This window comes from Canis lupus, chromosome 31, assembly GCF_003254725.2.
Source record: "Canis lupus dingo isolate Sandy chromosome 31, ASM325472v2, whole genome shotgun sequence".
In the NCBI taxonomy this organism is placed as follows: domain Eukaryota; kingdom Metazoa; phylum Chordata; class Mammalia; order Carnivora; family Canidae; genus Canis; species Canis lupus.
The window spans coordinates 32,247,631-32,262,920 of record NC_064273.1 but is presented as its reverse complement, the minus strand read 5'-3'; the positions used below and the strand labels follow the sequence as shown (position 1 = coordinate 32,262,920).

At 40.6% G+C, this 15,290-nt stretch overlaps 1 protein-coding gene and 1 pseudogene across 8 annotated transcripts in view; one reads left to right on the top strand and one right to left on the bottom strand.

The window, feature by feature from the left end:
* Positions 1 to 681: 681 nt before the first annotated feature.
* DYRK1A (dual specificity tyrosine phosphorylation regulated kinase 1A) overlaps positions 682 to 15,290 on the bottom strand; it is a 148,752-nt gene continuing 134,143 nt past the window's right edge. For all 8 annotated transcript variants that reach the window (XM_049104760.1, XM_049104757.1, XM_049104758.1 and 5 more), the window contains 3 exons: positions 10,034 to 10,340; positions 9,407 to 9,531; positions 682 to 3,960 (listed from right to left, as the gene is read on the bottom strand). In XM_049104760.1, the coding sequence (XP_048960717.1) occupies positions 3,340 to 3,960; positions 9,407 to 9,531; positions 10,034 to 10,340 (1,053 nt within the window). In that variant the 3' untranslated portion in view covers positions 682 to 3,339. The remainder of the gene's footprint in view (positions 3,961 to 9,406; positions 9,532 to 10,033; positions 10,341 to 15,290) is intronic.
* LOC112661862 (40S ribosomal protein S24-like) lies at positions 12,744 to 14,058 on the top strand (annotated as a pseudogene).

Genomic DNA, 15,290 nt, shown 5'->3' with positions numbered 1-15,290 from the left:
TGATACCATCCAAAATGTGCCACTTCCCTAAGGAAAATGCTCAGACTCTATGAAAAAAACTAAAGCAAGTTTTTCTTTCTTGTATGTTGAGTCTAACTCTGTATGGCCAACCTGCATGCTACAGAACCACATTTAACTTTTTAAGTTTTTGGCCTTCTTGATATAGGCCTACCTTACTATATACTTACAGATTAGTTCATGAAAAAGAGAAGGCTTTAGGTCAGACATGAATGCACTGTGGCAAGAGTTACAGACTCTGCCTGAGAAAGTCCCCGATTTACCCCTGGAAGAGGAGGAGGGATGAGATGACATGTATTTCCTCTTGCTTACCAGCAGGCCAGAGCCTCGTAGAGGAATCACTGAACCCTCACAGCCATTCTAAACACTACAAACTATTAGCCCTGAGTCTCAGAGGGAAACTGAATATAGTTAATCATTCATAAGAGAGACTCTGTCTTAAAAATCAAAGGGATCAAAATCAAAACCTCCAATTTTTCTATCCCGAGATCTGGGACGCTGCTGAGGTCAACGTCAATACCATTTTCCTTTTCATACATTTGACCAAACTTACGCTCAATATACCTACCAGACCATTACCTGGACCAGGTTAATTGCATAGGAAGATTTTTACTATATTTACATTTTTCTTAATTTTAAAAAAGCATAGTAAAGAGTCTGAGGACAAATTATTCAACTGTTTATCATACATAAGACCGCATGACTATGATACAAAGGGGGGTTCTTTTTCATTTAACGTTACAATATACACAGCAAGTCCGGACCAGATCTTACAATCTGCACACAGGTATTTAACCTTTTCCATGCTGTTTATGTTTTACAATGCACAGAAGTCCTGTAACCAAACCGTGTAGTAAAGCACACAAAACTGGACTGTAACCTCACACCGTATGCAGAAGCACTGGACTTTATGACTTCCTTTATGTAAATAGCGGTTCAGAAACTGCTTTTGTTTTTTTTTTTGGTGCTTGCTAAGATGTGGCAACCAGCACAGAAAAAAATGACCTGACCCATATAATATCTTCCCCTTACATTCCTAAACAGCAGTAACTACTGATTTCTTTTGATATTGCTCTACTCAAGATGATATCCTTTTATTCACTGTAAACCTTTATGAACTACCAAGTTCAAAAATCATCCACAGGCTTGACATTTAATTACAAAATAAATATGGATTTCCTGATTAACAACAAAAAAATTCTGTGGATTATAAAAACGGGTATTTCCAAGTTTCCATTCACATTCACATAGTTTTAAGCCTTTCTTTTGTCACTGTTTACATATAAAAACCTGCTTTTGTTCAGAAAAAATTGACCTAGTCAGCCACATGGAATTGACCAATAAAAAGTAATGTGGTGTTCTGCTGAGTTGTTTTGAACAGGGTTATCGGCAGAGGTAGATTACTGCTTCTTTCCTAGGCTTCTTTTGATCCTGGACAGATAAATTACTTATCTTCATTCTCCCAATTCAACCGCTCAAAAGTATAACACCCTAAAATTGGTCAATTTAAAATGGGAACACAAATTTAGCAACTGCCAGACTGTGTTACATTAAGGCAGCATAATCTCAAAACTAGGCACCTGCTAAACACCAGCCTGTTCGCTTCAGGTCATGCATGAGAGTTCTGCTTTACTCGTGCTTGTATTTTGGACCTGTTGGTGCAATCAAGGTCTTGCTTTCAAGTTTACAAGTAGGTTAATCAGGAATACAAGAATCAGCTGCTGGTTCCATAGCTTCTGGATCCAGTGTCCCTTGACCTTCAGAAGCCTGAACACACTTAGGATGTAACAGATGTTGTAATCTTGAATTAGATGTCAATCTATTATGCTCAGTACACAGATTGCTGTAGATGTATTGGCTATGGATTCAACAACAGTTCCAGTTTTGTTTAAGCAATAGTACAGCCATAATTTTCAACTGACATTTAAAAATGGTCTAGTTACACCTTGTGTCAAAGTGCAGAACTGCTACATTATTGGTTACAGACATCTATGTGCTATAAAAACAGCTTTGGTACAATAAATTATCAAAAAAGAAAATAAATTTTTGTAAAATTCACAGCATAATTGTGAGGCAAAAAAGCAGTCACATAAAATTCTGCATTTTTTTAAAAATGTTCAGGATGAACAGAAGACATCTTTGTGCAGAAGAAATGGTGGAGATACCACGTGCCGAGAAAAAAAAAAAAAAGCAAAAAAAAAAAGTAAAAAGCAGGAAGGGACACAGCTGTAGCTATTTCCATCAAAGCAAACCACTACTTCTGTGACCTTCAACCAATAAGGAAGTCAACTTTATGACACACGCAAAGTGACCTTGCAATACCTTACAATTAGTGGGTCACAAAAGTCTATTTTAAAAGAAAGGCCTCTTGAATTACCCATTCTCTGTGTTTTCAGCATTAAGGACTGTCTGCAAAAGCATGTCCAAAAGTGATTGCATCTGAAATGGTAGGCTCTTCTAATTTCGAGTCCAAATCCATAAGGCCAAAGGTTATCCCAAAGACCACCACTCAGACCTCCCCAGGACTGGCCACGACTGACCCGTTGATTGCTTCTCAGTGCACCTTGGTTAGGAGACCGGTCATGTTCCATTACTATCTTATACTGTGGCCTCTACAACAGGAGACCCACAGGATCCCATGTTAATTGCTGCTTTGCTCCTCAGTAGGTTCAGACAGGAGAGTTCTGATCCCCGCCACTTAGCATGCTTACTGTGCCTTACAAACTCCAATACAACCGTCCCTTCCACACAGCTGAAGGTGATTTTGTGTAAGCTGGAGGTCCCTCTTCCTTACAGTACTGCATTTCCGTGCCCAAGTGTGTTTAGAGGACTTAAAAACCCAAATTTCCCACCCCCCCAACCCAAAACAAAACAAACGAGAGGGGGGGAAAAAAGAAAAAGGAAAAAACAAAAAGAAAAAAACACCCTCGTGGGGCCCTTTATGCAAATTATGTGCAGTGCCTTTTTATTTTAAAATTAGTTGGCAAATGACCAAGACCAACATCTGAACATTAACTTTTGTGGAACAGAAAGACAAAAAAACCCACTATGACTGGGGTGTGGCAAGTTAAAATGGGGGAGGCAAAAAGAGGACACCTCTGCGCTATCCATGACGATGGGTTTGGACATGGCTCTTTTAAAAACTTCATTGTCCCTTTGCAATCTTTTCAAGTTAAAAAAAAAAAAAAGTCAGCTTTGCCCTCTTGTAGCGGTTCAGTGTGTTAATCTCCTTCTGATGCAAGCAGCTTTGCACTTTGTTTTTTGGAAAAAAACACCACTTCTATAAAAACACACAAGAAACAAACTCAAGTTTCAATTTAGTCACGAGCTAGCTACAGAACTCTGTTGCACACAAACTCCTGTCATGGGGGACTCTTCTCTATCAGCCCCTTGCCTCATTGTCAGATGTCCTTCAGTCATGTAATGTGTAGGACCTGTATTAGCAGAAAATTGGTATGTTGGATGTCCAGCTATGCCAGTCTCTTGGCGGGGATTGGAGTAGACGGTTAAATTAACGTCCATAGCTCCATTCTGTCCAAAGTCCAAGGTATTAGCAGCCACTGGGCGATTCTGGTAGGCTTGATTGCCTTGATTACCAGTAGAGGAGGAAGATGTAGAGGAAGAAGTAGTTGAGGAAGACAGGGATGTCATGGAGTGGTGACTATGGCCAACCTCCATAGAATCCTGGGTAGAGGAGCTATTCGTTGGAGAATTGTAGACCCTTGGCCTGGTCCGGTTACCCAAGGCTTGTTGTCCATGGTGGTGGTGGTGGTGGTGGTGGTGGTGATGGTGATGGGAACTGTTTCCATGGTGATGATGCAATGCATTCTGTTGAGGGGCTACATGAAAGGTGGTTTCTTGAACAGGATGAGTTTCAACAGTGACCTGTGTAGGAGCTTCCGTGCCTGACCAACCGAGGGGAGCAGGAAATTGCTGACGCACCTGTAAGAAGAGTTTTCAAGGATTTATTCCAAGCACTGTTTCCAAGCTTTTATTCATCCTCAATCAAAAGCTATGACACTAGCATTTATGGTAATTAGAGAGAGGGGATTTTGAAACTTTTAATGTGTTAGTTCTATAATGCAAAATTCCAAATATATTTGAGGAATAAAATACTGTGAAAGCTGCAATTTTTAGCAAGCTATACCCATAAATAGGCTCATATATTTCACTAACCACTTTCTTTCCTTGGGAGCTTTGTTTTATGTCAGGGATTGGCAAACTTTTTCTGGAAAGGGTCAGATAGTAAATATTCCTGACAGGTTCAAAATGAATTCTTTATTTTCCTTGTAATGCCCCTCCTCTCTCCATCTTTCCTGTTTTAGTAAGAACACCCTTTCCACCAGCTGCTCCGCAATTCCTCCTTCCAAACCATCAGCAGCTACCACTGAGTCGGCCTTCAAAACAGAGCCCCAATTTGACCTCCTCCCTCCACATACACCACCATCCCTCTTCTCCCAGGGCTCCTACCATCTATCTCTTGCCTGCATTGGTAGAGTAGCCCCCTAAATCAGCTCCCCAGCTTCCATCTTTGTGCCTTTTTCTAATCCATTCTCCATAGTGAAGAATAATCTTTTTAAAAACACAGATCCAATCACCTTCCTATTTAAAATCCTTTAACAATCTCTCCATGCTCTTTAGAAAAACAAAATAATCCAAACTTTATACAGCGATATGCCTCATCTGGCCAGTGTCCATTTCTCCAAGCTTATCCTCCTCCATCCTTCCTCTTGCTACCTAGGTTCCAATCATACCAGCCTTTCCTTCTATTCCTCTACCTGGTAGTCAATATCTTTCAAATGTCTCAGGGCATTTGTGCCTACTGTTCCTTTCTGCCTAAAGTGCTTTGATTTTTAATTTCTGCTTGGATGCTTCCTTCTCATTTCAGTTCGAGTCTTCTCTGACAACTCTGGATAATGCTGTCTCAACTCCTATGGCAAAAGCTACTAGCTGCCTATGGCTGCACTATATTTCCTAGCCTCCCCTGTACTTAGGTATGACTACGTGACTAAATTTTAGTCAGTGGAACATGAATGAAAATTTCCATGTCATTGGCAGACCTGGACTCCAAATACCTCCCACATCCTGCCTGGTGGATGCAGCAGACAAGTAGGCCCTAAGGGATGGAGGAGCCCAGGACATGGGAGAGAACCTCAACACCCACCCAGGACTGTTACATAAAAAAGAAAGAGGGGGATCCCTGGGTGGCTCAGCGGTTCAGCACCTGCCTTTGGCCCAGGGCATGAACCTGAAGTCCCGGGATCAAGTCCTGCTTCAGGCTCCCTGCATGGGGCCTGCTTCTCCCTCTGCCTCTCTTTCTCTCTCTGTGTGTGTCTATCATGAATAAATAAAATCTGGAAGGGAGGGAGGGAGGGAGGGAGGGAGGGAGGGAGGGAGGGAGGGAAGAAAGAAAGAAAAGAAAGAAAAGAAAGGAAAGAAAAAGAAAGAAAAAGGAAAGAAAGGAAAGAAAGGAAAGAAAGGAAGGAAGGAAGGAAGGAAGGAAGGAAGGAAGGAAGGAAGGAAGGAAGGAAGGAAGAAGGAAGGAAGGAAGGAAGGAAGGAAGGAAGGAAGAAAGAAAGAAAGAAAGAAAGAAAGAAAGAAAGAAAGAAAGAAAGAAAGAAAGAAAGAAAGACTCTGTGCTCTTTAAGCTACCATATTTGGGGGATCTGTTACCCATTTGGCCTACTCAAATCATAATACATCCCACCCAACAAACAGCCATTCCATATCACATTATCCTGTCTTGTGTTGTTTTGATTCATTTTTATTGTTTTGATTCATTGTGTTTATTTACTGTGGCATATAAGCTTAAAGAAGGCAAAGCCTATGTCGTTTTTACCAGGAGCTAACATAAATCATTAAGTATTTACTCAACAGGGGTAGTCTAAGAACCAAACTTCAGGAAACATCACTGCAAACAATCCAGTAGAAAAATAGGCAGAAAGTTCTCAGAAAATACTAATGGTTCTTAAACTATGAAGCTACTCAAATTCATGTATAAAAAGAAATAAGCAAAATAAAAATATCCTCTGCCCAATACCAGTTTTCATTTCAGACTGATCAAAGGGGATCACACCAACTGTTTCTCCAAAGTCTTGTTAGTGGAAGGCTTTGCTGGCAAAACTAAATGGAGAGCAATTTGGCAGCGGCTATAAAAATCACAGTTCACATCACTCTCCGACCCGTGATTTCACATCAAGGGGTTTCTTTCTATCACAGTTACACTGCCTGTGTGTGAGTGGTATGTGTGTGGCATTCCAGCAACATCTGTAATAGTAAAAAAGACTTGAAATTAACTAACTGTCCATTAACAGGGGCCTGGGGAAATGACTTATGGAATATCTAAACAGTAGAGTACTGTATGACTGTAAAGAAGAAAGAAGAAGGGAGAAAAAGTTCTCCATGTACTGATATAGAAAGAGCTCCAAATACATATTAAAAATACATGAAAAATGTGTTAAAACAAAAACAAAATACTCAAGATGTGAACACATACATGGCATGCTACTATTTGTATATAAAGATTAAGAATATATATCTATATGCGGATATATGTAAAACAGCACAAAAAGGATACAAAAACCAGTAATATTAGATTAGAAAGTGGGTGGCCAGAGGATATGGAAGGGAAGTCTTGAATCCCCTTTTACATTTACTTATTTTTTTAACCACATATCATCTATTCAAAAATTAAATTAAAAAGGGCTTATAAGGCAATAAGGAAAAATAATGACTTCTGCTAAACACAGGTGGGAGGTACACAATCGTCTCATGTTACTCCTGGCCCAGGCTTATGTTTTTGCAGTATTTCATGTATCTGGAGGGCAGAAGAAAGGTCATTCTAAAGAATTTGGTATTTAAGTGAAGATCTGAAGTATAAATGGTAGTGACTACAGCAAAGAGAAAAGTGCGCCCCGCTGAGCACAGCACATGTGAGAAACATGGAAGAACATGGGGTCTTCCAAAAAGAAAGAAAGAAAGAAAAGAAAGAAAGAGAAAAAAAAAATCCAGTAAGACCAGAGCAAATCAGGAGGAGAAAGAACACCCTGAACAGAGGCCAGACCATGGTGGTCACAGAGACGCTTATAAGTTTAAGTACAAAGGAAAACCGAACTTGGTTTAAAGCACAGAAAGGCCACATCAGACAGCTTCACTGTGTGTTCATGGGCCTGTAGAGGAGACACTGGCATTGACTGCTGAATGGAATGAAGTGCCCAAGGACCAGTTAGAATATTCTTTACAGTAAGAGACGCTGGAGACGGCTGCAGCAATGGGGCAAAGTGAAGAGAATAAAAGCAAATTTAGGATATTTAGAATCCATACAGTTTACTATTTGATTCAACTGTGGGATAAGGGAAAGACAAGTCAAAAGTTAGCTCCTAGCCCCCAGTGTACGGCTGGAACAAACAGAGGAGTCTAGGGCCATCTCGATGAAGAACCCACAAGGGTGGCAAGGTGTGATGGGTACAAATATAGTTAACATGACGCGTCTACAGTGCCTTGCTGCAGAGACTTTCGAAGTGATGGTTAGAGTAAACAGGAATAAAGGTCCTGGGCTCAGGAGTGAGGTCTGGGTGAGAAACAAAGCTGCAGGAGTGACCTGCATCAGGATGGAACTGCAGTCAGGGCAGCTGGGTGTTTTCATCAGTCGAGTATCCGACTGTATCCGACTGTTGGTTTCCACTCTAGTCACAATCTTGGGGTCGAGGGATCAAGCCCTGTGTCAGGCTCCATGCTCCGGGCAGAGTCTGCTTGTCCCTCTCCCCATCGCTCTGCCCATCCCTTGCTCAGCACACATGTGTGTGCACTCTTTGGAATGAATAATGAATGAAGTTTAAGAAAAGAAAAAGATGGTACCGCAGTCATCAGTAAGGGTGGGCAGAAGAGAATGCAGAAGAGACAAGAAGGAAAGGCCAGAGAAGTGGGGGAATGTCAGGAGATACCCTGTCAAGGCAAAAAGGAGGAGAGCACTTCAGAGGGCAAGGAGGAGCTAACACGGTAAATGTGGGGGAGGAATAAAAAAAGGCAAGCGTCTGGATGCCCATTGGCCTCCTCAGCAGCGATCACAGCTGACGCTGCAGGAATGGCATCCTGGGCTCGTAGGCAGCCCAGCTGGAGCAGACCAAAGAGTTCCTCGGGGGTAGAACAGAGCTCCCACGACCCTGCCCCAACCGACTAGCAGAATGTAGGGCCAGATATAGGCCAGGGAAAGGTTCGGCTCCAGATGGGAGAGACTTGGGGAGGACCACATGCTGAAAGGAAGAAAAATCAAGCAGAAGAAGAGAAGCTGTAAGCTGTAGGAGCCAGAGGCTGAGCAAGTAGGAGGAGCAAACAGGAGGTCAAGGGGGGGAGGGGGGGCTGGCCTCAGCCAGGAAGGAAGACTGCTTCTGAGGAGAGAGAAGCTCAGAGAGGTGAACAAGCACACACATAGGCTGGATGAGGTGCTTCTGACTGAAGACTCTCCTCATGCAGCAAGGAGCAAGGGCAAAGAGGAGGTCAATGGTTTCTCCAAAGAGTAGAAGCAGCAACTGAAACAAAGATTAAAGAGAACGAGAAAGACAAGAGGTGATGAGGAATGGGAAGCCTGCTGGGAGGGCGCAGGGGAATACTAATTAACAATGGTACCAAGAGTGGTTTTCTCCTGCAGCATTCAGGAGCCCCAGCCACAAGAATGGGGGATGACAGTCAGCAACCTCGGTTTTACCTCACTCATCAAGTAATACACTGACTGGCCTCTCATTATAAAACACCATAATGTAATACCTAGTATCAACTCACTTATTACTTAACAGAGTATTTAATAAATATTTTTACGACCACCATCTGTTTCACCCCATTTAAAAAAAAAACAAACATTACTCAATTACAGCCTCTTCTTTAACAAATTTAGAAAACAAAGGAACAAACAAAAAACCCTCAAAAACAAAAAGACAACAACAACAAAAATAAAAATCCCAAACCCAAACCAAACCAAACCAACATGGAGGTTAAACTCAAGCCACATACTGACTCTGAATCAAGGACCATTAGTGATAAAAGATCATGGAAGCAGCCAGAGCACAGTAATCAAGATCACAAGCCAGGAAAAGTGATTTAACCCATCAAGTGCAGTTCCCAATATAAAAGGAAAACTCGAACAGTGTAAGGCTCAAAATGCTGCTGGGGAAAAACAACTGGAACAGTGGCTGGGACACACCCAAGAAATGTTAGCTATTTCTAAATAACGAAGTAGAAAATTGCACAGATATGTTTCTTTAGTCACAAACAGGTGAGAATTCCCTGTGAGGAAGCTTCCATGAGCCTCTGGGGGAAATGGCACAACCACCCACCACTGTGCTGCCTGGCCACGGCAGGGGACGGATAACAGAGGAGTGGCGAGCAAGCTCACCTGGGGGCTGTGGGTCTCACAGTCCATGGCCTGGACGGCAGCTGTGAAGTGCCCGCCGCTGTGCCGATGTTGGTGCGTTGGATCCGACCTGGCTCTCCCGCTGTTGCTCGTCCCCGACGATCCACCTTCAGGATCATAACACAGTACAACTTGTAAGTTTGAAGTTAATTATGCTCAAGTATAGATTCTAGGACTGGAACACTAAAACTGAAAGTACATCACACACAAAAAGCTCTATTAACCTGAAAGTGTATCAGAAAATTATCCCATCCTCTAAGTTCTTTCACATCAGCCACTGAGCTGATACATGATCGTTTGGTTTTGGTTGAATTAGGGGAAAATTCAAGCATATGAACAAAGTATTTCTATTTACAAAGCAATTAAAATTTTGGGTTAATCAAGAGTTTTGGTTCCCACTGCCCAGCACAATTTATTATTCATAGTTAAGTATTGGAGCTTTGGGGCAGTGAATTTTTTTACTAACTACAGAGAGTAGATTTAGGAAAAGTAATTCCTCCCTATCCCGATCAACGAATTTTTAAAAGACTTTACAATAACCGCCCCGCCCCCCTTCGTAAAGAAAACAGTCGAGACTTCCAAGCCGAACGTAGAGTTAGCAGAACTGACCTGAGCTTGAAGATGTACTCGAGGTGGTGCCCGAGGACTGTGACTGCTCCATCGCGGGGCTGGTGGACACACTATTACTTGTATTGGTGCCTTCGTCAGCTGTTTTCTTGAAAAAACTGTGCTGCAGGGCATAGTAAGGTTGAATTCGAGTTTTGGGGTCATAATCAAGCATCCTTAAAATGAGGTCTTTGAACTTCAAGTAGTCAGCTACAGTATGACCCGATTCCCCAGCACGACGCCCACCAGGTCCTCCTGTTTCTACTCCGAGAATATTATGAAGTTTACGGGTTCCTGGTGGTTTATACTCCTAAAGAGAAGAAAGATAAAAGGCTTCTCTAAATTTGATGGAATATGTAAAGGCCAACATAAACTTTAAATATGCTCAAATCTATTATATAGAGACCCTTATTTAAGAGACCGCTTTCTAATTAGATCCTCTGTATTTTCACATATTACTACTGCAAGCGCACTTGTAGTTAGAGAAATTCAAAATAATTTTGAGACCAAAAATGACTTTAAAGATGCTGCCCAGGCCTCAGCAAACAATGGCTTGGCTTAGGGGTGTTTTGTACAGCCTCAGCCATAAATGGTTTTTATACTTTTGGAGGTTATAAAAACAAACAAAACCAAGTAAGATGCAATGGAAGCCTACAAAGCCTAAACCTTTTATTATCTAGTTCTTTATAAAGGAGATGTGCTGACTACTGGCTCTGGCCAAATGGTTCTGAGCCGCTTTTCTGCCTGATGCACCAGCGACCATGGGTGCACTTTCTTTCATCATGGTGGCTCTCCGAGATGGTGGTAATCACTCCAAGTAGGCTCCAAGTTAAGATCCACTGATTTAACCCTGCCCACTCATTTTTTAAAATTTTATGTACTTAAGTAATCTCTACATCCAATGTGGGGCTTAAAATCACAATCCCAAGATCAAGAGTCGAGTGCTCCTCTAAGTCAGGGAGGTGCCCCCTGACACTCATATTTAGATAAACTGAAAACAAATTATGCCTCCCTTTAGAATATGGAGATATAACATGTGTTGAGACTTTCAGAAAATTCATTTTTAAACAGATGATAGTATAACCCTTAAAACCCTTATTTATTCAGAATGGATTTTTACTTTTAGTGACAAATGGAAACATTTTCAAGATACCACTGCTCTCACTCTAAAAGCAAGAACAAGCCAGGCAGGTAGGCCACAAATCATTTCATTTAAAAAACCCATTAAGAGTATCATGGACCAAATGAACCAGAACTAATTAAATCCCTGAAAATGAGAAGCCCTTCTTGGGAAAGAAGAGATGTAAGGTGGGAGGAGAAACAAATGACAGAGGTCTGGGTAAGAAGAATCCAACACAACTCTGCCGATTTGTGGTGGTGTGCATGGACACAAGGCGGGGGGGGGGGGGGGGGGGCAGACAGACACAGCCCAGAGGGGAGGCCCCACGGCCCTGCAAGACTGGAGACAGAGCACCGGACGGGGAGAGACAGCCTGAGGCACAGACAGGAACAGGCTATTAGCTGAGCAATAAGGCATCCAGAGCGCTCAGGTCTCCACACACACTGCTTAAAACCTATGAAGACAGTGAAGAGCTGAATCTAAGTTGAGCAGACAAAGCCAAGTCCAGATTCAGCTTAACTACAAAGGAGACTGACTCAGTCCCATACTACTGCCAGACAGAAGGAGAGGTGAGTCTCTTTCCGGAAGGAAGTAAGATTTACTTCCGTCTCAACTATTCTTAAATACAAAGTCTGGCATACACTTAAAAAAATTACAGACCCAAGAAATGTTTAAAAGATGGGTCCATAATCAAGTAAAAAAATTAGAAGACTTATGTAAATAAATGACCCAGATGTTGAAACTGGCAGACAGGCATTATTAATAACTAGGACAAATAGGTTAAAAAAGTTAGTTCAAAAAGGTGGACATGTTTGAATAAAAGGGGGATTTCAGGAGACAAAATGAAAACTATATTAAAAAAAAAGAGAGAGAAGAGGGGTTCCTGGGTGGAACAGCAGGTTGAGCATGTGAGTCTTGGTTATGGCTGAGGTCATGATCCCAGGGTCCTGAGACCTAGCCCATGTTGGGCTCTGCACCCAACGTGGAGCATGCTTAAGATTCTCTCTCCCTCTGCCCCTCTGCCTGCACCCCCACGTGTTTTCTCTATACATACATAAAGAAAAGTGGAAATGTTAGAACTAAAATACGCAATATCGGAAATAAAGAATTCACTTAATAATTGTAACCTAAGACTGGGCTCAGCAGAAGAAAAAAACTAAGTGAATCAAAAGTCAGAGTAAAGAAACTATACGAACTGAAACATAAAAAGAAAACAGGATGAATAAACCAGAGACCTTGGAGATAATGTTGTGCACCGTAACATACATTTAAGTAGAGATTTATAGAAGATGACAGAAACAGAATATTTGAAAAGATAATGTCTGAAGAGATTCAAAAACTGATGAAAGAGATCAACCCACTGACCCAAGAACTCAGCATATTCTAAGGAAAATACATATGAAGAAAACTAAACCCAGGGACACAAGAGTCGACTTACTGAAGAACTGAAAATAAAGAGAACATCAAAATCAGCTGGAGAGGGAAAAACTACATACAGAATGCTTAGAAAAACTACTGGCTTCTCAGCAGAAACAACGGAATACCAAAAACAATGTCATTAACATCTTTAAACAATGTCATATTATCTTTTTTCTTTTGCTCAAATATCAACCTAGAATTCTGTATCCATGGAAATTTCCATATCTTCCTTAAGAAGGTAAAGATATTTTCAGATAAATAACTGCTGAAAGAAATCACCACCAAAAGTTATTCACTGTAAAATCAGAAAGTTAGAGGAAGTTGTGTTCTGAAGGAAAAATAAAACCAGCTGGAAGCCAGGAACTGCAAAAAGGGATCAAGAATTTCACAGGTGAACAGAAGAGATCATCTTATTATCTTTACTTTTTGTGTGTTTTAAAATGTCTTTAAAAGTCATTTTTTATTTAAAGCAGTCCAGTTGTTTGTTGTGAGGGCTGTAACACATGCAAAAGTGATATATGATGGCAAGTGCACAAGAGGTGTAGAGTTAGGCAAAAGCACACAGTTAATTACATGGTTTATCAAGTGATATTAGATGAATGCCAAGTGATCAGTTAAAGATGCATATAACAGTAAAAATTACACACAGGGGCGCCAAGGTGGCTGAGTCAGTTAAGCATCTGCCTTTGGCTCAGGTTATGATCCTGGGGTCCTGGGATCAAGCCCCATGTCAGGCTTCCTGCTCAGTGGGGAGTCTGTTTTTCCCCTTTCTCATGCTCCCTCTCCCATTCAAATAAACAAACAAATCTTTTTAAAAAAATTAAAAAATAAAAATTATAGAGTAATAGCTAAAAAGTCAATAGAGGAAATAAAATATAGATAGTATTTCATGAACCCAAAAGAAGACAGGAAAGAAGGAATGGGAAAGGAGGTAAGACAAACAGAGTACAAATAAGACAACAGTTTAAAACTTAAACTCTGCAGCTGCCATCATGAACGACACAGTAACTATCCGGACCAGGAAGTTCATGACCAACCAACTGCTTCAGCGGAAACAGATGGTCATTGATGTTCTTCACCCCGGGAAGGCAACAGTACCTAAGACAGAAATTCGGGAAAAACTAGCCAAAATGTACAAGACCACACCAGATGTCATATTTGTATTTGGATTCAGAACCCATTTTGGTGGTGGCAAGACAACTGGCTTTGGCATGATTTATGATTCCTTGGATTATGCAAAGAAAAATGAACCCGAACATAGATTTGCAAGACGTGGCCTGTATGAGAAGAAAAAGACTTCAAGAAAACAGAGCAAAGAATTCAAAAACAGAATGAAGAAAGTCAGGGGAGGACTGCAACAGCCAACGTTGGTGCTGGCAAAAAGTGAGCTGGAGATTGGACAACAGAAGGAGTAAAGATTCTGCAGTGGCTTTATCTGTGGTGATTGTGCAGATTTTTCTTGAGAGGATTAATAAACTAAGAACGCTAAAAAAATAAATAAATAAAACCTAAACTCTAGGCTTTTTAATGAATAATTAAATAGGTTCAAAATGCATCATGAAAGAAAGAAACTAACTGGATTAAAAGACATGACCAATTTATGTTGCACACAAGAGTCATACTTCATATGCAAAAGTATAGGCAGACTTGAAGTTAAAGGGGAGGAAAAATATAGACTTTGAGAATGTGAATAAGAAAGTTGGTACAGATACAGTAATATTGGACAAATCAGACTTCAAGATAAAAATATTACCAGAGATAAAGAGGGACATTTCACCATAGTAAAAAAAGTGAGTTTATCACAAAGTCACAACAACACTTAGGTACACCTACCCAAGGGTACAACAATGGGTACACCTACAAAGAGAGCTTCAAAACACATAAAGCAACTAAAGGGAGAGTAAGAAAAATCCAGAATTATCACTAAAGATTAACATTCCTCTCTGTCACAGAGAGACAAAGGATGTAAAAGGTATCAAAAAAAAAAAAAAAGAAAAGAAAAGAAAAGAAAAGAAAGAAAAGAAAAGAAAAAAGAAGAAATCAAACAACCTGACCTATACTGACATTTGTAGACCCTACACCAAATAAATGAATAAAATACAATTCCTCGCAGGTGCACACAGAACATTCACTGAGAGATTACCTGCTATATTATAAAATAAATGTGAATGAATTTAAAGGAGTGAAATAATGTTTTGTTTTTTTTTTTACCATGATGCTACTGTATTAGAGATCAGTTAGCAATAAGATTATCTGAAAATCCTCAAATGTTTTGAAATTATATAACAACATTCTAAATAACAATGAAGCAACAAAAAAAAAAATCACAAGGGAAATTAGAAATGTTTTAAAATCATTGAGAGGGATCCCTGGGTGGCGCAGCGGTTTGGCGCCTGCCTTTGGCCCAGGGCGCGATCCTGGAGGCCCGGGATCGAATCCCACATCCCCGGTGCATGGAGCCTGCTTCTCCCTCTGCCTGTGTCTCTGCCTCTCTCTCTCTCTCTCTGTGACTGTCATAAATAAAAAAAATAAAAATAAAATAAAGTGTGGTGATCTTTAAAAAAAATAAAATAAAATCATTGAGAGTTAAAACAGATCAAAAGTTGCTACATGCAGCTAAAACAGTGATTAGAGGGAAATTTATGACATTAAATGCAATGAGAAAAAAGTTTTAAATAAATGATCTAAGCTTCTACCTTCAGAAACTAGAAAAAGCAAATT